The following is a 22,420-nucleotide window of genomic DNA, read 5'->3' on the forward strand; positions in this document are numbered from 1 at the left end:
AAAAAAAAACGTAGCCCCAAGTCAAAATACATGAAATATACATAAACCCAATATACGTAACATTTCTAGAAGAAATTGAAGTAACAATCATGGGCAACAATTTCACTCATTTGTCCCATTTTCAGTCCATCCTAGTGTAGCTGTGTGCGACCGTTTTATCAATTCGATTCGATACGTATGTACCACATATGTATGTTAAATTATACACATCTGAATGAGCCATAAATTATACATCGGCATGAAGCCTAACGCGCAGCATACGATTTGTTAATACCGGTGTTGTTATTGAAACAGTTTTATTACGTACAGTACGAAACACAGATGTAAAACTAAATGATGAGAAAGCGGGACTCAATGGGCAGCACTGTTATGTGCACAAGTAAATAAGTACGCTCACAGCGATTCTAGGAATGATGTCAGTCCTTCGTATTTTTCCTCCTTGGTCGAGCACGGCACAAAGCGTATCCTTTGGCCGAGCTGCTCAAACTCGAAATCTACACCGGCCGATTTTCCCAAAAATGACTCCGACGATGTACTGTTGTCGACCGATTGCAGTTTACTCCGTCGGGTCTGGCGAACGATGTTGCTAAAAACATTCAAATAAAGTATGTAAAATTAAACAGTGAGCAGCTGTATAAAGGAGCCTCTTTGCATACATTTCCTTTTCCAGCATGCTCTTGATGGCAGTTTCGGTTTTGGCTAACGTTTCGTCCTGCTTGTTGCACAGCACGATGACGGGAATCTTTGTGGTGGCCTTATCCGCCAAAATAGTGTACAGAAAGCTGTAAAAGGAAAGCATAACTCTCGTTATTGCACGAATCTTGATCGCTTTCGCAGTCGCCTCACTCACTCCGCTACATCCCGGATATCTTTCTGCACCGTTACGCTATCGATCATGTACACGATAGCTTTGGCAATGTTTTTATACTCATCGAAGAACTTGCCCCGCAACCGTTCGTGGCCGGGCACATCGACCATCTTCAGCTCACGGCCCTTTTCCGTCTTGAAGCTTCCGACATTCTCCTTAATCGACGTGAACGTTTCGCGACCTCCGCCAAGACACAGGTGTGTAAAGAGGAACGTTTTGCCAGAATCGCACAACCCCGTAAACAGGACGGCAGATCGCACCGTCTTCTTGCGTTTCCATAGGAACAGAACCACTGAAACGATTGTAGCAATGGCATGTTAGTCTGGCGTGCAGGGCGCGTTGGAAGTGCACGGTTCTTACCCAATGTGAGCAGGACAACAGCTAGCGCAATCAGTACCGGCGTGTAGTCTAGCTCTCCCAGCTTAATCGAAGCTCGAGCCGATGACTTTCTGTTAACTTTTTCCATGTTTTCCCGATACGTGTTTTCCTGCCGAGCTTCCGCTAAAAACAGAAACAGAGAGCCACAATTTGTTGGGACGATGACAGTTTACGCTAACGTCATCTATTCGTGGAAATAAAATTTGACACTGTCAAATAAGCAAACGGATAAACTGTAAATGGTTCAGTAAAACAAGAGCAAACAATATTATTTTCATGAAAAATTGCTAAAAATTGCACAATTTTTTTGTTTTGTTTTTTAAATGTTCTTTCACAACATTCAAGCTAAAGAAAAAAATAAATAAATTTGGTACTTATTTTACGAACCAATCATAACTGAGCCTGTTATCAGCACGATGTAAACAAGCAAACTGTCACCGGTGGGTGTTTTCGTAGGCCACTGAAAACAATAAATAATCGTCGCAATTTGTGGATGTAAAGTGCAGAAAACAAACGCAAAAGTTAATGAAAGTGTAGTTCTTCCCCTCTAATTATAAGCCCCCGATTGTGTGACCAAGATGACTAATCCCGTTCTAACGGCAGAACTGTCTCTCCGGAGCTTTTACATTTTCAACTCAGCGTTCGGACCAAAAGAGGGCGAAGTAAGTTGTTGATAAAACAATTCGGACGATAAAATTCGTTTCCATTTATGAAATCCCTTTTATATGTTTGTAGGAAGAGAAGAAGGTGCTGTTTTATCATCCACACGATACCGACATCGATACCAAAATAAAAGACGTTGGTCTGAGTGAGGCTATCATCAAGTTTAGCAAGTGAGTAGAAGCAACCATTCTTTTTGAGGATGAAGTTACACCACTGAATGACTCCTTTTCCCCCCACGCTCACTCCAGCACATTCACCAAAGATGACAGCGTGCAGACGATGCACACGCAGAAGACATGCCAGTTCTACTACCAGCCCGAATCCGGCTACTGGATGATCATGACGCTGAACGTGCCGTTCGATCGGAAAACGCGCGACTCGGGCGACTACAACGAGTACCACGGGGACACGATACACGACACAATCTTTCAGTCAGTCCTGCGTCAATCGTACCGAATGTTTCGCATGTTTCACGGCACGTTCCTAGACAATCTGCAACCGAACGAAGAGCTGGATGCGCAGGCCAACCTTATCGGCAAACTGGAGGCCTTCTACCAGAGCTACATTCTCCATCTGCAGATGAAGAAGTGCGATGTGGTGGATGCGTTCGGTAGCGTACAGTACCTTCCCCTAAACCAGCTGCTCTTCCTGCGGGTGCAGAACTTCATAAACATGATCGAGGCCACATTCGCACCGATCAAGCATTGCATTTTCCTGTACAGCGATCAGGTCGTGTGGAGCGGTATAAGTCCCACCGATCTGTACACGCTGTACGAGTACTTTCACAGCCCCATGTACGATCATCTCGCTCAATCGAAGCAAACGCGTCCGGCTTACGTGACCGAGAAGGGAAAGATTAAACGCTACACGTTGATGGTGTGCCGCAAGGTGCAGAACATTTCCCTGTGCCTGCTGCTCGACGATAGCGCGGTAGAGAACGAACAGTCGCTCTACATGGAGCTGAACGCGGTGGTAAACCCGCAGCTAACGAGCATTTCGTCCGACATTAGCCAGCATCTGCAGAGTGGCGGTGAGTCGAGCTACAGTTTCGGATGCTCGGGCAGCAAGGATGATACCGCCACGGCGCCAAAGTTTATCTTCTTCAACGAGCTTAACCTGCAGCATCGCGGTACGGTGCGGTTGGGCCAGATGCAGTACCAATCGGTCACCGGCAGTGGGCTGCCGAACGATGTGATGAACCTGATCGTTGACCTGCTGGACGATGTGCGCAGCAACCGGTCGAGCGTGATGGACGAGACGATCGTGAAGACGCACGACGACTATTGGATTGTGAAGCGAAGCTGCAACTCGCGGCACGTGTTTATCATCCTCAACAAAAGCTCCACCCTGATCGACGTGACCGAGGAGACGAAGAAAATATTGGACCAGCACGTGAAGGGGATCTTTTTCTAGAGCTGGGTCGGAGCCGGAACTCTTCTAAAGCTAACTTCAGTCTTTCCAATTAGTACACCTTTTTTTTTACTGCATCAAATGCAAGACGTGCTGCTGTTGAATTTCCCCCTTTCATTGCATGCAACGTATGTGTAAGAACAAAGAAATAAATAACAATTATTAAACATCGGGCATAATTTACCCCGGTGATATATTCGAACAGCAAAACCTACCGAAAAATGGACATAATTTATGCAATCATTTATTTGAAGAAGATATAGCAATACGTTTGCGATCGGATTTTTTTTCTGTCCGTCGAATATATAGCGTGGATGCCAGGTGATAAATAGAAATACATATATGTATGTATCGATATATTAGCTGCGTTTGCGTGTGTGAGTGTGTGCAGTAGTGTACGTCTCCTCCACTTGAAAGGAGAGCGCACCCCCATGCGTATTGTTGCATCGTTTCAAGCTGAACATTTGAATTTGCGCAGTTTTCTGGCAGTTTTCTCTAACACAACAACGATACCTTCCGCTCATTCTCGGATCCCGAAACTGTGTGGTGTAAATAAATACTTCTTTCATTACTCTCTCGCTACAACCAACGTTAACCAACAAGAGCATAAGGTGCAAGGATATTTAGTTAGAGACATACTATTTTTTTAAGAGTTGAACGTTAAGGTTGTTGACCGTCAGCACATGGTTCAAAGCCTGTTTCAATGTTGAAACCGGCCAGAACGATGTGCCATCGTTGAGTTTGATTTATATCAAGCGAAATAGTAGTAGTTGTTCCATTCGTTTAAGGTTTGTTCGATCGTAATTTTGTAAGACACCTGCGCTTATCTAAGCCACTGAAGCCTGTGGTAGAAAATAGAAAACAAAAATGGCGGAAAGTTGTTTCGGTCCTGCCCTAACGCTACACCTAATCGCTCTATAATCGCACAAGCTGGCAAATTTAGATAAATATATCGAATCAAAGTAAATATATAGTATATTCTCCCGACAGGCGAAGACGCTCTCTCGTTTATCGTCAAAATGCATTAAAAAATATTTTAGTAGCAAACAATTCAAATGCGACATTGCGTTCCGCATCGGGGCGGTACTGGTACTCCCGATGCTGATGCTCCGATGCCGTTGACGTTGGGTGCCTTAGTTCTGGAACAATGTTCTGGTGAACTCCACGTAATCCAAGGCACCCGTAATGGGGTGACCGGTTTTCGGGTCGTTGTACGGTTTCATGCGCTGCACGCAATAGTCCGCCATGTCTTTGGTGAGGTTCTGCGGAACAAAGTCAAAAACAGAAAGGCCATATAATTTCCACGCTCATGAAACAACCTACGGATGCAAGTTTACTTACGGAATACAGTTCCTCCTTGGTGACGTATGGGCGGGGGCGGGGATCGGAGGCCGTGATCGCGCGGAACGCATTCTCGATCTCTTCGAAGCTTTGCACGTTCTCCGTTTCCTTCGAGATCATGAAGGCGATGTACTCCTGCAGCGATACCTGACCGTCCCGGTTCGGGTCCACCACGTTCAGGATTTCCTCGAACTCCGGGTCGGGTTGACCCTCCTCCACCATTGGCAGATCGTAACCGAGGGCGCGCAGGCAGGACTTGAACTCCTGGTGGTTCAGCTTGCCACTCTTGTCCTTGTCGAAGTGCTTGAACATCATCGAGAATTCCTTCAGCGAGTCCTCCGACACGCCGGACTGGTTGCGGGCCTGGATCTGTTGCTTCAGGTTGTGCTGCATACGCATGGCGAGCTGGTCGAGCTGATCCCACTGCTGTGCCAGCCCGACCGTCGAATGTTCCGTGTAGCGATTGTCCAGAATCAAATGCTCCTCCAGCGTGGCACCCAGCTCCTCGATCTTCTTCAGATCGCCGCGCCGTGCACGGATTTCGTTGGCCTTGTGGCAGAGCGCTTCGAATTGTTCTTCCAGCGAGCCCGATCCATCCATGAGCGACGTTCTGTGTTGTAAAGGAAGCACAATTAACATTAATAACCGTTCCAGCGGATTCTGTGCTTGAGGGGGGGAGTGTTAAATCAATTATTTCACTCTTGCAGCTATGAGTTTGCACATTGCCGAAGGGTTGGCGAAGGATTACGAAGCAGTATCATGCCTTCAAGTATTAAAAGCAGAAAACGGCTAGCGCCTTTTAACCGAATAACATTGCAAAATTGTTTTAAAAAACGAATATTATGTGTGTTCTTGCTGTGGTTTGTTGATTTGAAGCAGCTATAATCAAAAAAGTCCTTGGAATAGTTGCCCTCACTATCGGCTTTACCCCGTACAGAAGCTGATCAGAACCGAAACGGATTTACTGGATTCATCTTTACAGGCAGCCAATGCAGCGCAATTAGCACATATCGCTGTAGTTAGTAATGTGAGAAGGAAACAGCTTCAGCTTCCTGTGCTTCGTCGTTAGAATGCGTCGCTGAGCGCAAAGCTGAGCAGTCAGTCAGTGGGCGCACTCTCGACACTCGTTCATTACCCATTTTTATCCCAACCAAGAATGTTGTATCTTTGATTGTCACGGCATTAGAAAGCCAAGGTGTGTTGAGGTAGCGGTGGTGAAGGTAGGTAGGTAGGTAGTGATGGTGGTGGTTCGGTAGCAAATTGAATCACCCAGTCGCACCATCGCAACGAAGAGATCGATGTGAATAAGGAAGAGTGTGTTGTGATGTGAACGGTGAAAAGATCAGAAAACAAGAAATCATAAAACTGTTCCTTCCCGTCTCCGGCATCGCGGGGAGATTACAACAGTGCTTTGGAAAATGACTAAAGTTTGACCAGGGAAATCAATGAACGCCCCCCCCCCCCGCTCCTACCTTGTCTCCGTCAGCCACTGGTGGAAGAGATTCGCATGCTTGGCAAACTCCTTGCGCAGCTTGTCGTTCTCTTCCTGGCGATGCACTTCCTTCGCCAGCTCGGCGTCACGCTCCTCGATAATCTTTTGCAGATTACGCCACGTGTCCTCGAGCGCTTCCATCGTGAACCAGGTGTACGGGTTCGGTCCGACGTTGAAGTTCTTGATCTTTTGGTCCAGCGCTGCCAGTGCCTGGAAGTCGACCTGCGCAGACGATAGCGACGCTTGGAACGCGGCGTGAGCCTCACGCAACGCCTTGATCTCCTCGATCGAGTTACAGCGCACCGGGTCGGTCAGATCCTCCTCGGCGTTCTCGAACCACGAATTGAATGCCGACGCCTTCTTGGCGAACGTCAGGTACAGATCCTCGATCTGGCGGAACTGATCCTGCATGTCGAGCAGACGGCTCTTGCGGTCCTCCGAACCACCGCGCAGCTTCTGCCAGCGTGTCAGCACGTCCTCGTGGCGTTTGAGAATTGCAGCGGACTGGGCATGGTTCGCGTTGATCAGCTGATCCTTGAGCGCCGTGATGTTATGGATGCCCTCCTGTTCAAACGCCGAGAGACCTGCAACAGGATACATGTATTAAAATTACGCGAATAGAGAGTACATATAGCCTAAACCGTATGGACGACATACCCGCATCGAATGTCTCCTGCTTGGTGAGCAACGTTTGAACGGTCGACAGGTCGCGTCCAAATTCTTCCGACTTGACGTGATTCTCCTTGTCGGCGATCCAGCTCTCCACCACGTCCGCCTTCCACATGAACTGCAGATACGCGAAGTTGTCCATCAGTGCCGTCTTGCGGCGTGTCGCCAAAGCCTGCAGGTTCTCCAGCTTCTTGTCCAGCTGCACGCACCGTTGCGAGATACTGTCACCATGATGGTTGTTATTCGTCACCAACGTCTGACCGTGGTCACGGATATCCGAGCAACGGTCACGGTGTGCGGCAAAGTCCGTCTCGAACGCGTCGTGCTTCTTCATCAGACCCTGCACGGCCGCCATCGAGTCGCCGTAATCCTCGACCGACAGCAGCTGCTGCTTTTCCGTAATCCAGGCCTCCTCTTCCTCCACCTTCGCCAGGAACTGCTGGTAGATGAGCGACTCGTCCAGCTTCTGGCCCCGGGTAGCCGCCAATCCCTTCAGCTCAGTCCACGCCTGGTTTAGCGCCTTCAGGCGCTGTTCAATCTCCGGCACGCCCAGGTTGGAAACGTCCATCAGCTTCTCGCCCGCTTCCTGTACCGCCTGTATCGCAGGCTCGTGCGAGGCAAGTTCCGCTTCCAGACGCTTGTGCTTCTTCTTCAGATTCTGCACGCCGGTCAAATCACGCCCATAGTCATCCGATCCGACCAACAGCTTCTTCTCCTTAATCCAACTCTCCTCATCCGCAATGTCGCGGAAGAATTGGTGCAGCGTGTTCGCCTCGTTCAACCGAGCCTGACGATGGGCAGCAAGATTGCGGATCCGTTCGTACCGTTCATTGATCGACTGACGCTTCTCCTGAATGCCGGCACTATCGAACTGACCGCTCTCCACCAACGAATCGGCCTGACCGTTCATGTCCTTAATGCGATCCTCGTGCGCGTGAATGTCCGCCTCGACCAGCTGATGCTTCTTCATCAGGTTCTGCACCGAGGCCAAATCCTTGCCCGCGTCCTCGGACGTCAACAGGCTCTCGACCTCACCCAACCAGAAGTCCAAATCCTTCACCGCGGCAATGTAGGTGCGCTGCTTGTTTGCTTCCTTCAGCTTCAGCGATTTTTCCGTCGTCTTCTGTGTCAGATACTCCCACTGGTCAGCGATCTGCGTCAGACGCTTCTGCACCGCTTCCTCCGAACCGCTGCACTGGTTACGATCGATCAAGTTGCTGCCCATCGCCAGCACACTCGAGATACGGTCAGCGTTAGCGGCCAGTTCCGCCTCGAACGCCTGATGCTTCTGGTGCTTCGACTGAATGTTGGCCGGATCCTTGTAGCTTTCCTCCGTCGCCAGCTGAAGCTTCTCGGCGATCCAGTTCTCGATCTCGTCCGCATCACGCGAGAACTGCTGCAGCGTCTGCTCATCGCCCAGCCGCGATCGCTTCTCGATCAGATCCTCCTTCAGGTGACGCCAGCGGTCCAGCACCTCCTGCCGCTTGGCATCGATCAGCCTACCGGCATAGTGCTCCTGGGCAATCAGCTGATCGGCCAGCACCTGCAGCGCACCGATCTTCTCCTCATGCCCATTGATCGCCTTATCGAAGTCCTCGTGCTTCTTGATCAGTGCCTCCACGTTGTCTCCCTTCGAGTCGACCTCTTCCGCGTTCAGGAAGGCCTCACGTGCGCTCATCCAGTTTTCGGCCTGCTCACAGTCACGCAGATACAGCTGCAGATCCAGGTTCTGGTCGAGCTGCAGGCGACGTGCGGTCCAGGCACGCTCCAGCTCTTCCCGGGCCTTGGCAAGATTTTCGATCTTTTCCTGAATTTCAGGCGCCGCATAATGGTTCGCTTGCAGCAGCTCGTTGCCGAACTGCTCGAACGCGGAGAACGTACCGGCGCGTGCATCCACCTCCGTACGATGTTCCTGCAGATGGTAAACGAATCGTTCGAATGGGCGTTCGAAGACGCGATCGTGCGAAGAAGAAAAAAACGGTGAGAAATGGCTTTTAGTATTTTTTCCTAATGAAGGATCAACGCGCGCGCGGGTTAAGTGAGCTTCCACCCCGCCAAAAATGTGAGCCAAAAATGACAGCAAAAATTAGGAGCACCGTGAGCGTAATAAAGTAAAGTCGATAATTAAACACTTGTTCCGTTCCCGATTGACCCACCATGAAACGAAAAGCGTGAGCGAACAATATATTAATAACGAAGTGAGTGGTGTGTTCTTGTGAGAAGGTCTATTATTGATGAGTTGATAGCCACTAAATGTGTTAGAGGAAACTAACGGATGGCGAGAGCGTTTCCTATATTTACTGTGAACAAGAAATATCAATCCGAATTTTATAGTAAAAGTTATTAACATTATGAGGTTACGTGACGTGTAATGTGGATCATTTTATTAACTCACTCCAGCATGAATATGTATGATTTTTTTTTTTGTTTTATTGTAGCTAGAAAAAGATTTATGAGAAACAATAATTCAGCAACAGCATGGAGCGAATGTTAGGAAGAAAAAGGTACAAAAAAACTATGGACAACAATTATATTAAAAGCCAGATATTCGTTTTAGCAACGAAACGATTACAAAACAAGGTTAAAAACAGCTCTTCAACTTTCTCCGTTAATCAAACAACACTCACACACGGAACAACACTCAAAGAAGGGTGCTAAAAGTATTTTGCAGCATCTTAAACGGTAATAGTTGGATTTGATTATCGTAAATAGAAGTTATCAGTTACACGTTACATGAAATTATATGAATTCCAATTTGAATTGCATGAAACAAAACGAACACCTGGCAAGGCAACACACTAGGAATAGATAGTATAAACCAGACGCCTGTGCAAAAAAATTTGAACTGTGGTATTTTGAACTTGTAAATTGACGGTTGAATAAACATTACAAAAGCAACGTCCAAACGATTCACACCTATTCCCCCCTATTCGTTTCCTCCTCTTCACAACCGATGAAATCTCTACAGTAATCGACACCACAGCTCGTATAACTCAAAAGAGACGTATGTTTGTTATTGCCATTAAAAATGTGTTGCCGCACATATTGTTACAAGCATCCCTTTTCTAACGTATTGCGGTATATTAATCGTATTGCGGTGAGGAACAAAAATTAGATGCATGATGTGTGGAAAGCACTAATTAGACAAGGCTTAGAGAAAAAAACACAAAAATTAAACAGATATATTTAAAAAAAACAAACACACAAAATATGCGTGGCGTATGGTTTTGAGTTTGTTGTGGCAAAGTTTTGTCGGCTGTACCTGCGGGATACCGCAACGAAAATCAATTTCGGCACGATGGTTCTATGAAAAATAAAAAAATGGCAGATTTGGAAAAGAATCACATTTTAGTATGGGTTTTGATTTGAATTCGTTCAAATTTTGGATGCGGCCGCATGATTTGTGTTGGTTAATTTTTTGATGTGCAATAACAATTGAAATGTAGCAATACGGCCAGTCCGTTCCTTATGAATAATAAAAAAAAACTATTGAAATTAATCGCCTTCTGATTTCCAATGTAATTCCAATATCGTTCCAATGTTATCGCTCAAAAATTATACTAAATTAAATCTTAACGCCCTATCGTATCACATTAGGTTGAGGGAAAAGAAATCCATTACTTAATTAGACGAAAGTTGTCCTCCAGAATATTTGCCGTAACATTTTCGAAGGATTTCTTCTTCCCCAACGGTGCAAGTTGCAAAGTCATGTCCTTGTCTGAACTCATGAGGATGTGCAAAATAAATGTCTCTTCTGTTTTCTCACAGTATTTACCCATTTTTCGATGGTGATAAACAATTGTAACGACACAGCAAAAGAATCGTGCAAAATGAATGCTTAGCGTGTAGAATAAAACTTGTCGCTCCGTTTTCATATCACTTGCGAGATCAAAAAAGTGATGCATTACGGGGAACAACACGTAATCATTCCATTCTTGGCAGTAAAACAGACAGTACAGAAACACTATGAAAACACGTTGACGATAAAGAGCGGAAACATTCACTAGGACATAGGACAAATGGATATAAAATCACGCTTACACAAAGTGATGAACGAACAACAAAACTTGGGGCTGAGGAAAGAAAACTCGTCTAAAACAACAACATCGATATCGCTACTACCGCCTCGGGGAACAATTACGCTGCAAAGAGAATATCTACACGGAAACAGACGGATCCCAACGCCCCCTTTTCACTCACCTGATGACGTTCAATCAACGCTTCCGCACCGGTTACATCGTTGGCCAGCTCCTCCGACGTCACCAGCCCCATCATCGAGCTGATCCACGCGGACAGGATCACGGTAGTCGCTCAAGAAACGCTGCAGATCGTACGAATCGAGCAGCTTCTCCTTGCGCTGCTGTGCCTTCGTTCACCACCTGCTGCCATTCTTCGTTGATCTCCTTCTGCTTGGCGTACGTCTGCTCGGCCGTGTCCGGATGCGACTGCATCAAACGGTTCGCCGTCTCGTCTAGCTGGCGGATCTTGTCCTGCAGTGCGGCCAGATCGCGCTCCAAACCTTCGTGCTTGCGCTGCAACGTCTGCACACCGCGCAGATCCTTGCCCAGCTCATCGTTGTTCAGCGCATTCTCCTTCTCCGCGATCCAGTCCTTGGTTTCGTCCACGTCACGATGGAAGCGCTGCACCTCGTGCGCCGACCCAAGCTGGCTGGCGCGTTCCTGCGTGATCGTCTGCAGCGTCGCCCACTCTTCGTTCAGCGTTTGGATCTGGGTCTTGATCTTGAGGGCGGCCTCCGTCTGTCCCAGCGAGGTCAGCTGGATGGCGATTTCGTTCAACTTCGCCAACCGTACCTCGTTCGCCTTCAGGTCGTCGTTGAAGTCGTCGAACTTCTTCTGCAGCACCTCGACCTCCTCCAGATCCTCACCCACGTCCTTGATCTGCGCGTGGCTCTCCTTGTCCTTGATCCACGCGGCCAGATCGGCCGCCTCACGCACCAGCACGTACGCCTTCACGGTTTCGTTCAGCTTGTTTTGACGCTCGCGCGCCAACGCAAGCAGATTGTCGTACTGGCTGTTGATCTGCATCTGACGCTTCGCGATCGAGTGCCCATCGATCAGGTTCTGCTGGCTAGCGCTTAGGCCGGGATCAATCTTCTTGATGTAGGCGGCCGGCACGAAACCCTGCCGATCGTTCACCTCGACCTTCCACCAGTCCTTGTTGTTGGAGTTCAGCAGCGTGAGCACGTCGTTCTTCTTCATCGACACCTCGCGCGGCGACTTTTCCGTGTAGTCGTACAGCGCCATCACGCACTCCTTGCCCGTAATATCGACGACCGGCGTTTCCTGCTGGCGGCAGTTCTTCGCCTGCTCCTGCAGCGCCTGGATCGTGTTGCCGAACGCTTCCAGATCCGACACCAGCGCTTCGTGCTTCTTCAGCAACGCCTCCGAGGAGTCCTCATCCTTACCATAGTCCTGGTTCGAAACGATCGGCTCCTTCTCGCGCATCCACGATTCGGCTTCGTTCGCATCGGCAAAGTACTGGTGCGCCTGCAGTGAATCTTCCAGATCCTGCTTGCGCTGGTTCGATTTCTCCTTCAGCGAGTTCCACTGGTCCTTCAGCGCGTCCAGCCGCAGCTTGATTTCTTCGCTCGCCGTCGGCTGCTCGGTCAGCATCTGCTCACCGTTGGAAATGACTCCGGCGCAGCGGCTCTCGTGGTTGTTGATTTCCGCCAGCACGGCCTGATGCTTCTTGATCAGGTTCTGCACACCGATCAAGTCGCGGCCACGATTGGTCGATGCAGCTACCGGTTCCTTCTCACGGATCCACGCCGCCTCGTCTTCCAAATCGCGGAACAGTTGCTGCACCTGCAGGGAATCCAGCAGACGCTGCTTACGAATCGCCATCGGTTCAGCAAGCGCAGCGTAACGCTTCGACAGGGCCGCTTCCTTGGCGCGAATGTTATCCGCATCGAAGTGGCCGCTCTCGACGAACTTGTTCGCAGCCACCTTGATACCCTCGATACGATCCTGGTGCGCCATAACGTCCGCTTCCAGCAGCGCTTGCTTCTTCTGCAAGTTTTGCACACTGGTCAGATCCTTGCCGTAGTCCTCCGACAGCAGCTGACCCTCGACCTCGCTCAGCCACAGCTCTATGTCCTCAACCGTGCGGTTAAACTGCTGCTGCTGCGAAGCTTCCTGCAGCTTGCAACCCTTCTTGTCCGAAGCGCGTACGAGCGATTCCCACAGCGTTACGATTTCCTGCATGCGAGCGTTCACCTTGTCGGCCGCGTAGTGCTCGCTCTCGGACAGCTTCTGGCCCGTTGCCGTGATATCCTCGATGCGGCTCTTGTTCACCGTCAGCTCATGCTCGAAGTTCGTGTGCTTCTGCACCTTACCGTTCAGATTGGTCGGATCCAGATAGCTATCGTCCGTGGCGAACTTTAGCTTCTCACTAATCCAGCCCTTCGTTTCGTCACAGTCGCGCTCAAACTGCTGCAAAGCGTTCGAGTCCTCCAGCAGGTGCTGTCGCACGGAGGATTTCTCCTGCAGTGCGGACCGGCGCGCCAACAGCATTGCACGACGCTGCGCGACATCATCCGCCGCATAGTGCTGACCATCGATCAGCTTCGTCGCAAACACGTCCAGCGCCTTGATCTTTTCCTCCTGCGCTGCCAAACTCTTCTCGAAATCCTCATGCTTCTTGATGAGCGCCTCCACGGAATCAAGCGTATCGCCCAGATCCTCGTTCGCCAGGAACGCTTCCTGCTTGGCCATCCACGTGTCAGCCTGCTCGGTATCGCGGTAGAACAGCTGCAGATCCATGCACTGCTCATACAGGATGCGGCGGTCCTCCCACAACACCAGCAGCGAGCCCTTGTCGTTGTCCAGCGCGGCCAGCTTCTCCTGCACCTCCGCTGCAGCGTAATGCTCGCGGTCCAGCAGCTGCTGGCCAGCCTCCGTGGTGAGCTTGAAGCTGTCCACACGCGCATCAATCTCACCCTTGTGCTCCTGGTGGCGTTCAAGCAGCGCCTCCGCACCGGCCACATCCTTCGCCAGCTCGTCCGCGGATATGATCGCCTTCATGCCATTGATCCACGATACCAGATCGCGGAAGTCGGCCAGGAAACGGTGCAAGAAGTAGGACTCGTCGAGCTTCTGCTTGCGCTCCTTAGCCTTCGCCGTTAGCGACTGCCAGTACGCAGCAATCTCTGCCTGCTTGTCACGAATCTGTTCGCTGTGATCGGCGTGTATGCTGCACAGGCGCCCGGCCTCGGTACCGAGTGCGGCCACCTTGTCCTCGAGCGCCGCCAGATCACGCTCCACACCTTCGTGCTTGCGCTGCAGCGCTTGCACGCTGGCCAGATCGCGCCCGTAATCGTCGGACGACAGCACGACATCCTTCTCAGCGATCCACGCAACCGTCTCATCCGCATCGCGGTTGAAACGCTGGATTTCGTGCGCCCCGAACAGCTTCTCCTGGCGCAATATGGCCAGCTGCTTCAAGCGCTGCCACGCCTCGTTCAGCTCCTCCTTCTTGCGCGTTATCGTTTCCCGCTCCGGATGGCCACCGAACAGCAGCTTGTCCGCCAGCTCGTTCACCTCCGTCACGCGATACTCCTGCGACGCCATATCCTTCTGGAACTCGTCGAACTTCCGCTGCAACACCTCGACATGCTCCAGATCGTGCCCGAACTCGTCCGCCGTTACGAACGCTTCCTTGTCCTTGATCCAGAACATTACTTCCTCGCAGTGGCGCAGGAACTGTACCAACACCAGCGCCTGCTGCAGCTTCATGCCCTTTTCGGCCAACCGGGACAGCAGCAGCTCCCACAACCGTTGCAACTCCTCCAGCCGGCGCTGGATGGTTTCGGACGCGAAATGGCCCTGGTTGATCATTTCCTGGCCCGTGTTGTCCAGCACCACGATCGCATTGCTGTGCGCTGACACTTCGGCTTCGAACGCTTGATGCTTTTGGATTTTCGCCTGCAGGTTGGTCGGATCGCGGTAGCTTTCCTCGCTAGCCGCCTGCAGCTTCTCGTTGATCCAGCTTTCCAGCTCGTCCGAGTCGCGCTTAAAGTACTGGAAGCGGCGCGAGTCTTCCAGCTTTTCGCGCTTCTGGCGTGTCTCGAGCTTGAACTCGCTGTAACGGTTCAGCACCTGATCGCGCCGCTCCTGGATATCTTCGGCGCTCTCCAGAATGCGCACTTCCTTCGGGGTAAATTGCTCCATAGTCACTTTTTTCCCTTCTTTACGTTTCCTTATGTGTACTGGCTAATCCTTCTTATGGTGTTATATAGTTTCGTCTTCAAAAACCTTGAAAAAGAAAAAAAGAAAATTAAGATTTTTTCCACGCGATCGTGCGCAACTTTTCATTTATTTCAACGTACCTCTTTCTCAGTTAGTTGTTGATAGATGAAGACAGTCGAGTTGGCTGTAGATTTTTTTCAGGCTCGCTACGGTAATTTGTTTTTTGTATTTATTTCGGTTGGATGCTTTTCTTTTTATATAAATCTGTAAATATACCTAAATGCATGTATGCACCAGGGGATAAAAAAACATAAAATAACTTAGAACAATCGAACAATCAACATAACGACAATAAGCAATGTCCATCCCTTTAATCGCCATCCACCATGTAGTGTCGTGCAGTACCCAAAAAAACCCCGATATCCCCAATTACATTTCCAGATGTACAACAATACCGAGAACCGAGATGAAAAACAACCGTTCAAACACCTTTAAATCTATATCAAACTTTATTTGACAGTTATGTATATAATATCTTCCTCAAACTACCTGCAATCTTCGTCAATAATAATAATTGATCCATCACTTACCAACTCATTTGATAGCTTTTTTATTTCTCTCTCTCTCTCTCTCTCTCTCTCTCTCTCTCTCTCTCTCTCTCTCTCTGTTTGTTTTGGTTTCTTTTGCTAAATCTTTTCCTCTACACTACTAGTCAGTATCTGCAAACAACACACGTTTTCACGGTCTCTCACTCCTTTCGGTCCACTCGGCTACATTTATACTATGTTTAATGCTACCGGTGTTTACCTTGACGATAAAATTAACGAGATCCTGCCCACTGCAAGCGGCAGCAAATTTTGCTCCAGTAATCCATCACACACACACGCATTATTATGATTAACAACAGGAGTTTTTTTTTTTGTTTGCTAATCAACAAATAATGCCACTAATGTTTCATCAATTCTTGGGGGATACAATGTTCGGGGCGATATTGACGCCATTTTCAATCAATTCCAAGCTTCTTTTTGAATGCATTTTAATAGTAATTTTGTTGTTTGTTTGATAAAATGAAATTTTGAATCAGATATCCTGTGTCCATTTTGTCCATTATTCGGCATTCCACACGCTTTGTAAGTAGCACTAACTAAAATTGTTGTTTGCTTTTTTGCATCGTTTGGTTCGTCCGCCATTTACCAGTATTATCCGTCTGCTGGTCAGTTCAACCCTTAATCTCATTACAATAAACGTTCTATTGGAAGTACTGTGACAATATATAGGTGGTGCCCCCTGTCGCTACCGCATGGGATCCGATTGGTATTGTTCTATTGCGTACACTCATACACACACAGAAACATATATGCGCACACACTGTAGGGATCGGTAAAACGATTTGTGAGAGCGTGTGTGCTACGTGAACATCGGCGGCGACATCATACGGTCGTCGTGTAAGTACTAATAGCATAGAAAAATAGATAGAAAAATGCTCCAAAACCGAACGACCACCATTACACATTGGGGCGGATACATTATACAGATATGAGCAGCACACAACAATCAACGAATGGCCGGTTCGGCCATCATCGAGTAAAGATGAGATACAACAGTTATAAAACGTTCCGGCAAACGACACAACAAACACTGAATGATGTCGAGGCGCGAGAGCGCATAAATATGCATGTAACGCTTTGTTTGGTTGTTTTGTCTTCTTTTCTACACTGATAGGAAACGAGCAGTAGGGAATCACATCCACGATAGCAACATGTCGTTACATTTTACACGTAAGCACACATATACCCAACCGACCTGTGTCGCGTACGATATATGTTGACCTTCTCGTCAACAGTTAGTCGATTTAGCGTGCGTTAGTAGATGGACCGAGTTTGGTGAGTGACGTGTTTTCGGCGCAAGGAACGACGTAAGGTTTATGCTATCTTGCGCTTCTCGGAATTGGGAATTGATTCCTGGGGGTTGAGATATTAATGGAACGAGCTTATGGACTTGTTGTGTAACATCAATGGTGCATGGAAACATGGTTCTCGCGCTCAATTAGCATTGTTCTGTCCTTTTCACATGCAAATGAAACGGTGTGAGATTTTGGTCATTGCACGCAGCAGAGTTCCAACCTTTCCACCAATTTTTGCGCCGTGTGCTACGCCCCAAAAAAACGCTTCTCCGATATGCTTCATAGTTTTGATTTTGTGGTCTGAACGAGAAAGTTCATGCTCCTAAATAATTTTACAAAGAGTTATGCGCCTATGGTCGATCGAAAAAATAAAGTGCGCCTTAGGTGAACATGGTGAAAGCGATTGACAACATAGTTTTTGGGTAATAAAACATAAGCTTAAGCTTAAAATGGAGAAGTTATTCAAAATTTACAAACATTAGAAAAAAAAAAAGATTTATTTGCAAGACAACCAATCTCGACAATGGAGAGCAATAGAGTAGAAAAAATCATACACAATTTGAGATTTAGCTAGTGTTTTGAGTATCGTACTGTAACGTTGTCGGTTTTCCCCGGAAATGGTAAAGGAAAATTTATCATTAAGGGAACTAAATTCTGATTGGTACGGACGCTGTCACCTACAACAATTTACCTTTTTCTTTACGCCCTACTCCCGACTGGTGTATATCTAACACGCAACCTTATCAACATAAACGATAAACGAAACCGATAACCTATCGTCGATAATTAGACAACGGAAAGGTGCTGCCGCCGTACCGTACGATGCCAGCCACAACAGCAGTGTTGAGTATAATTACAAAATAGTTAAATTTATCTTGCCTGTTGCTTTTACGTTGCTCGCTGGCTGGCTTGCTTGCCCGTACACTCGATAGTGCTCCTAACTCGCGACCAAATCAGACGCACGTATGCGAGTATGCTTTAAAACAGGGAACACTAGCGCTCCCGAATGAACAACTACTCGAACTGTGTGGGATATTCCTTTTTTTACATATGACCGCCCAATTCCGCTCTTGTTTCCCTGCCAATCAACAACCAATCTAGGTGGAACTTTTGCGTTCTGGACAGCGCGTTTGCATGATGCGTGGTTTGCGCACGTTCGACCCACCAACGGGCGAATTCTCCTTGTCCGGATCGTCGTCCTCGAAACTGCTGCCCATGCTCGACGATTTGGCGCCCGTTTCATCCTCATCCGCGCCCGCTGCTGCAGCCGCTGCCGCCGCTTCCAGCTGTTCCGCAGCCGTGTGCAAGATGATTCCCGGATGGTGCTCAGATTGGGCGTGTATTTCGTGACTTTCGCCCGGCGTTAGGCTAGCCAACGCTGCCAGCAGATCGTGATTAACGAGCGGTTCGCCCTCCTCGGCCGGTTCCCAGCCGGCCGGTGGTGAGGCAGGTGGCGATATGAGAAACTGCTTCACCGGTGCCGGGGGCTTCAGGTTCGTGTTGGAAACCGGCGTTACCGGCTGGGCCAGGTAGCAGTTTATGATCGACTTGCCGAAGGGATACTGGTGCAATCGGATGCGTGCATTTGCCGCCGCCAGCGCACTGTCGTAGTTGACGCGCAACCGGCGGAAAACTTTTCAACCACTGGAAGGTAGTGTTTTCGGAAAACGTGCGAAACAGATCCTCCAGGCTGGCCTTCAACGCTTCGTCCGCAAACACCTCCGAGTGGATGTTGGTGACGATGATCGACGTTGGCAGATCGTCCAGCAGATCGTCGTCTGCCACTGGGTTCGATTCACTGTCGGAATCGTACGCGCTCGGTAGGGCCGGATGCTCGTTCGGCAGACCATCGGACGGGTTGATGAATAGATTCTCATCGTCGGTGGGCGTTGTTGGCACCAGCTCGTCACCCGTCCCATCCGACTGCTGCCGGGAGCCGGTAGTTGTGGCCGTTGCCTGTGCCATCTCTTCCAGTCGCACCTTTCCTGCTGCCTGCACGGCCCTGTCGACTAGTGCTTTCTTCGGTGTCGCAGCAGCAGCTAGTTTCCTGGCCGGGCCTGGCTGCCGATGTCAAAGGGCCGGGTTGTCAAACCTACCTAATGAGCGTACACTTCCCCCGGTCTGGGTTGGGTGTGTACTTAGATAGCCAGGAGGTGTATGTGTGTGTGTGTGAGATTGTGTGCGGAGAATTTGGAACGTGTCGTTCACTCTTCGCCCCCCGCTCGCCCCGCTTCACTTCTGTTCTTCTTTCGTGTCACCGGTTCCAAGCAAAATCGACAGCACTATTGTCTGTGCAGTAGCATTCGCATGGCAATTCATTTGCACCAGTCATGAAAGGAAGTAACAATTCGAATGATATTTTTTCGATTTGACACACATTTAGCGGTGGTTGATGTTACCGTTACGACGATCCGTCGGGATCGCGTGTACGCGTACGAAAGAAGAACATAAAAGTTGGTCCCATTTTTGTACAATTTTTACCAACCAGGAAGTGGCAGACAGAGAGAGAGAGAGAGAGAGAAAGAGTGACAGAGGGAGCGACAGCGGTAGAGAAAGAGAAGAGAGAAATAGAGAGAGAGAAAATAGAGAGAAACATAGAGAAAGAGAAAGAGAGAAAGGAGCAACGTCAGATTTTAAAGATCAACACAACATAAGCTAAATTTCGTCGTTTTTTCATTATATATAGTTAACACAAAAAAGGGAAAAATCGATTGATCGATCGAAGGCCGTTTTCTCCATATTTCTTCTTCTTGTACGGGAAAATTTCGTTAACTCTTTCAATCTTGGCAATCAATTACAACTCATCGTCCTTACAAGCTACACACAGATGAATATGGTAGGTGTACATGTGAGTACATAGAGAGAGTTATGCAAAAAACCATCGGCAACAACCGTAAATCGTGCTTAGTTTGGCTGCAAAAAAACAATTAGCTTGGTGACTACCATTTGTTCTCCAATTGCCATAATACTACAATGTGAACAGTACATGAGCAAACAACGCAAGGTGATCTAAAAAAAAACAGTTGGTGGCATGAACTAAAGACAACAAAGTGATCTTTGCCGATTCATCGTACCGCAAAAAAATACGTCTAGCGGTTGAGCAATATTTTGTGACCAAATGAATTCTCTTTCTATCGAAAATCGAAAAGAAATGTGACGCTAAACATAATAGAAAAACTAAGAGGTGAGCAACTATTGCAGGGCCAAAACAACAACATAATGTTCCGATGCTGTGAAAACTAATGCGACAGAAACACTTCATATTATGTACGTCATTGACTCAGCAAGCGTAATCTAATCATCCGTAGATTTTGGTTTCGGTAACTGTGTGTTACCGCCCTTTCCATGGCATGGTACATAGCTTCCTTGTTGTGAGTGGCTTCCTTTCCACTCAACCAACAACATCTGTACATACACATCAAACACCCGGCAGGCAGGCACGCACGCACGAACGTATCGTGCGGTTTTTGTTTTCTTTTGGGGCATGTTGGCAATCGTTTCTCTCGATTTACATACCCTCTCTTCACTCTTTCTCTTTTCTGTTTTTTGTTTTCTCTCTTTCTCTGTCCCGTTCTCTCTATTATTGTTCTCTCAATGTTTTTCTCTTTCCAGCATTGTTTTCCTTTTTCTTGGCTGCTAGATTGTGGCCCAAGTGGTTCAGCAGCAGCATACGCGTAGCATAGATGAGGTTTCTTCATCATAATTTTATGTTTTAACACTTGAACGTTGATTTCACTAAAACGGCATTTTTTTTTTTAACACTACGATGGTGATTTGTCATAGCTGATTGACTACACACCTGAAAGCTCGAAGGCTACGTGAAGACATGCATGCTTCTTATCTTATCGCACACTAGCAGCGGTGGAAGATATACCCTGCTGCTACAACAAACTAAACACCACAGATGCATGACGCCATCGAATTCCACACCCAATCCGCGAGTGATGTGGAAAAACATCATACAAAGAATAGAATCGCTTGTAATTCTGGTAATTGGTAATTTTTTTTTGTTTTTCCCGTTCAATAAACATTCAAGTAGCTCCCAGCGCAACATGAAATCATTTCTGGAACATCTCCAGCACCAACAACAGAAACAGCATCGTTTCATGATTAACGGAAATGAATTCCACACACATGCACACTTGGATCGCGCGCATCACTATCCCGAATCACGACGATCAGTAGTGCTGCAGCCGCCGGAGCTGGTAATATTTAAAAATAACCCAACCGAAAGGCGATGACGTAATCTGGCGCATGAAGCTGTGTTTGGTTTACTGTATACTGCCGCATCGTATACAGAATCATCCAATCAGCGTACCGGGTAAAGGGGAGGCAAATGGGGCTGACACTCGATGGGGTGGTGGCCCAGTCCTGGTCCATTCATTCAATTGACATTCGCTTGTCCAAATTTTCTTCTGCAAATATGAATGTTTTTTTATGGTAGCAACCCCAATCAAAAGCTTGAGCTAGCAACTTGGTAGCTGCGATTGGAATGCGTGAAAAGACTGTTTACGCTACGCCGACAGGGAAGCCTTCAACATGCAATGATGTTTTAAACAAAATATTCCAAAAAATAGATGTCTTTTAATTGACAATGATTGACAATTAAGTGGACTTTACCCCATAGGACCTTTTTTCTACTCGATACGCAATCAAAATGCCGCAGTGTGTACGGAATGTGTACCCCCTTGTTCCATAGGTCGATGAAAATATCGATTTTTCACACCAGCACCACCACCAGGGCGGGGTGCAGGGAGACACACGACAGTCGAGGAGCATACGCACAGACCCTGGAGGCACAGGCTGCCACTATCTACTCCATTCGTTTAACATTCCAATTAACTGCTTCCGATGCAACCGATATCACAGGTCCAGCACCGAATACATTTTTCGACTGGGTGTGGTGTCAGTCCATCAGCTTAGCTTGCGAACGTAAGCTTTTCTTTTTCTTCGCTCTTCTCGCGCTTTTCCCGTTCCCGTGGCCCCATTTGCTTAGCGAAACACACACGCGTGCACAACACTACATGGCGTACGGATCGATTTGCGGACGGACGGACTTTAGGATGGCTTTTTCGGTGAAAAGAAAACGATATGCTAGCATAAATCACCGCCCATTGCACTACTTACAGCGTTGGCAAGCTTTTGCCGTGCGTTTTATCCGATTTTAATGCCGTTTTACTTTAGTTTGTTTCACTTTTCACGCAATCCCAACCTTTGCGAGCGACTCGTTGTACCGTAATGGCGGCGATGAGTTTTCTGCTGCCCAAAGATTGCTACAGTCGAGCTGTCGCATTGCCACAGTCAAGGTAGATAGATTAGGGTAGGACGAAATATTTCGTTCGGAATCGTTGAATAATTTAAATTATCTCTTCTAACACACCTTAACTTATACCGTGTGGAGAACAGTATAAAGACTGAAAATACTTATTTAAGACAGGTAAAGCAGTATATTTTCCTAGCGAACTCATTTTCCGACATCGTAAATGTTT

At 48.0% G+C, this 22,420-nt stretch overlaps 4 protein-coding genes across 4 annotated transcripts; 1 reads left to right on the forward strand and 3 right to left on the reverse strand.

Moving 5' to 3' along the window:
* Nucleotides 1–258: 258 nt before the first annotated feature.
* On the reverse strand, nt 259–1,431 carry LOC118509204 (signal recognition particle receptor subunit beta). The gene is made up of 4 exons (XM_036049477.1): nt 1,229–1,431; nt 851–1,160; nt 657–782; nt 259–586 (listed from the first exon to the last, which is right to left on the reverse strand). The coding sequence occupies exons 1-4, from the start codon at nt 1,332–1,334 to the stop codon at nt 394–396; spliced, it is 735 nt and encodes a 244-aa protein (XP_035905370.1). The 5' UTR covers nt 1,335–1,431; the 3' UTR covers nt 259–393.
* Nucleotides 1,432–1,661: 230 nt separating this feature from the next.
* Nucleotides 1,662–3,529, forward strand: LOC118508854 (vacuolar fusion protein CCZ1 homolog). The gene is made up of 3 exons (XM_036048607.1): nt 1,662–1,908; nt 1,982–2,079; nt 2,158–3,529. Exons 1-3 carry the CDS (start codon nt 1,825–1,827, stop codon nt 3,320–3,322), a joined length of 1,347 nt encoding a protein of 448 aa, XP_035904500.1. The 5' UTR covers nt 1,662–1,824; the 3' UTR covers nt 3,323–3,529.
* An 18-nt stretch (nt 3,530–3,547) lies between these two features.
* LOC118508850 (spectrin alpha chain) lies at nt 3,548–22,189 on the reverse strand. The gene is given in 11 exon segments (XM_036048602.1): nt 3,548–4,581; nt 4,661–5,270; nt 5,796–5,825; nt 6,133–6,736; nt 6,810–8,733; nt 10,084–10,125; nt 11,022–11,117; nt 11,119–11,178; nt 11,180–15,094; nt 15,169–15,304; nt 22,059–22,189. Coding segments are annotated over 9 exon segments (7,326 nt in total). The 5' UTR covers nt 15,011–15,094; nt 15,169–15,304; nt 22,059–22,189; the 3' UTR covers nt 3,548–4,452.
* On the reverse strand, nt 15,519–22,176 carry LOC118508855 (protein sarah). Its single transcript, XM_036048608.1, is given in 3 exon segments — nt 15,519–18,562; nt 18,564–19,220; nt 22,059–22,176. Coding segments are annotated over 2 exon segments (867 nt in total). The 5' UTR covers nt 18,897–19,220; nt 22,059–22,176; the 3' UTR covers nt 15,519–18,028.
* Nucleotides 22,190–22,420: the final 231 nt, after the last annotated feature.

This window comes from Anopheles stephensi, chromosome 3 (assembly GCF_013141755.1).
Source record: "Anopheles stephensi strain Indian chromosome 3, UCI_ANSTEP_V1.0, whole genome shotgun sequence".
In the NCBI taxonomy this organism is placed as follows: domain Eukaryota; kingdom Metazoa; phylum Arthropoda; class Insecta; order Diptera; family Culicidae; genus Anopheles; species Anopheles stephensi.

Coding starts and splice junctions, on each gene's coding strand:
- LOC118508854 (XM_036048607.1), top strand. CDS start 1,825: ATGACTAATCCCGTTCTAACGGCAGAACTGTCTCTCCGGAGCTTTTAC. Junction 1,909..1,981: donor TCGGACCAAAAGAGGGCGAA/GTAAGTTGTTGA, acceptor ATATGTTTGTAG/GAAGAGAAGAAGGTGCTGTT. Junction 2,080..2,157: donor GCTATCATCAAGTTTAGCAA/GTGAGTAGAAGC, acceptor CGCTCACTCCAG/CACATTCACCAAAGATGACA.
- LOC118509204 (XM_036049477.1), bottom strand. CDS start 1,334: ATGGAAAAAGTTAACAGAAAGTCATCGGCTCGAGCTTCGATTAAGCTG. Junction 1,161..1,228: donor TGTTGTCCTGCTCACATTGG/GTAAGAACCGTG, acceptor CAATCGTTTCAG/TGGTTCTGTTCCTATGGAAA. Junction 783..850: donor GATATCCGGGATGTAGCGGA/GTGAGTGAGGCG, acceptor TTCCTTTTACAG/CTTTCTGTACACTATTTTGG.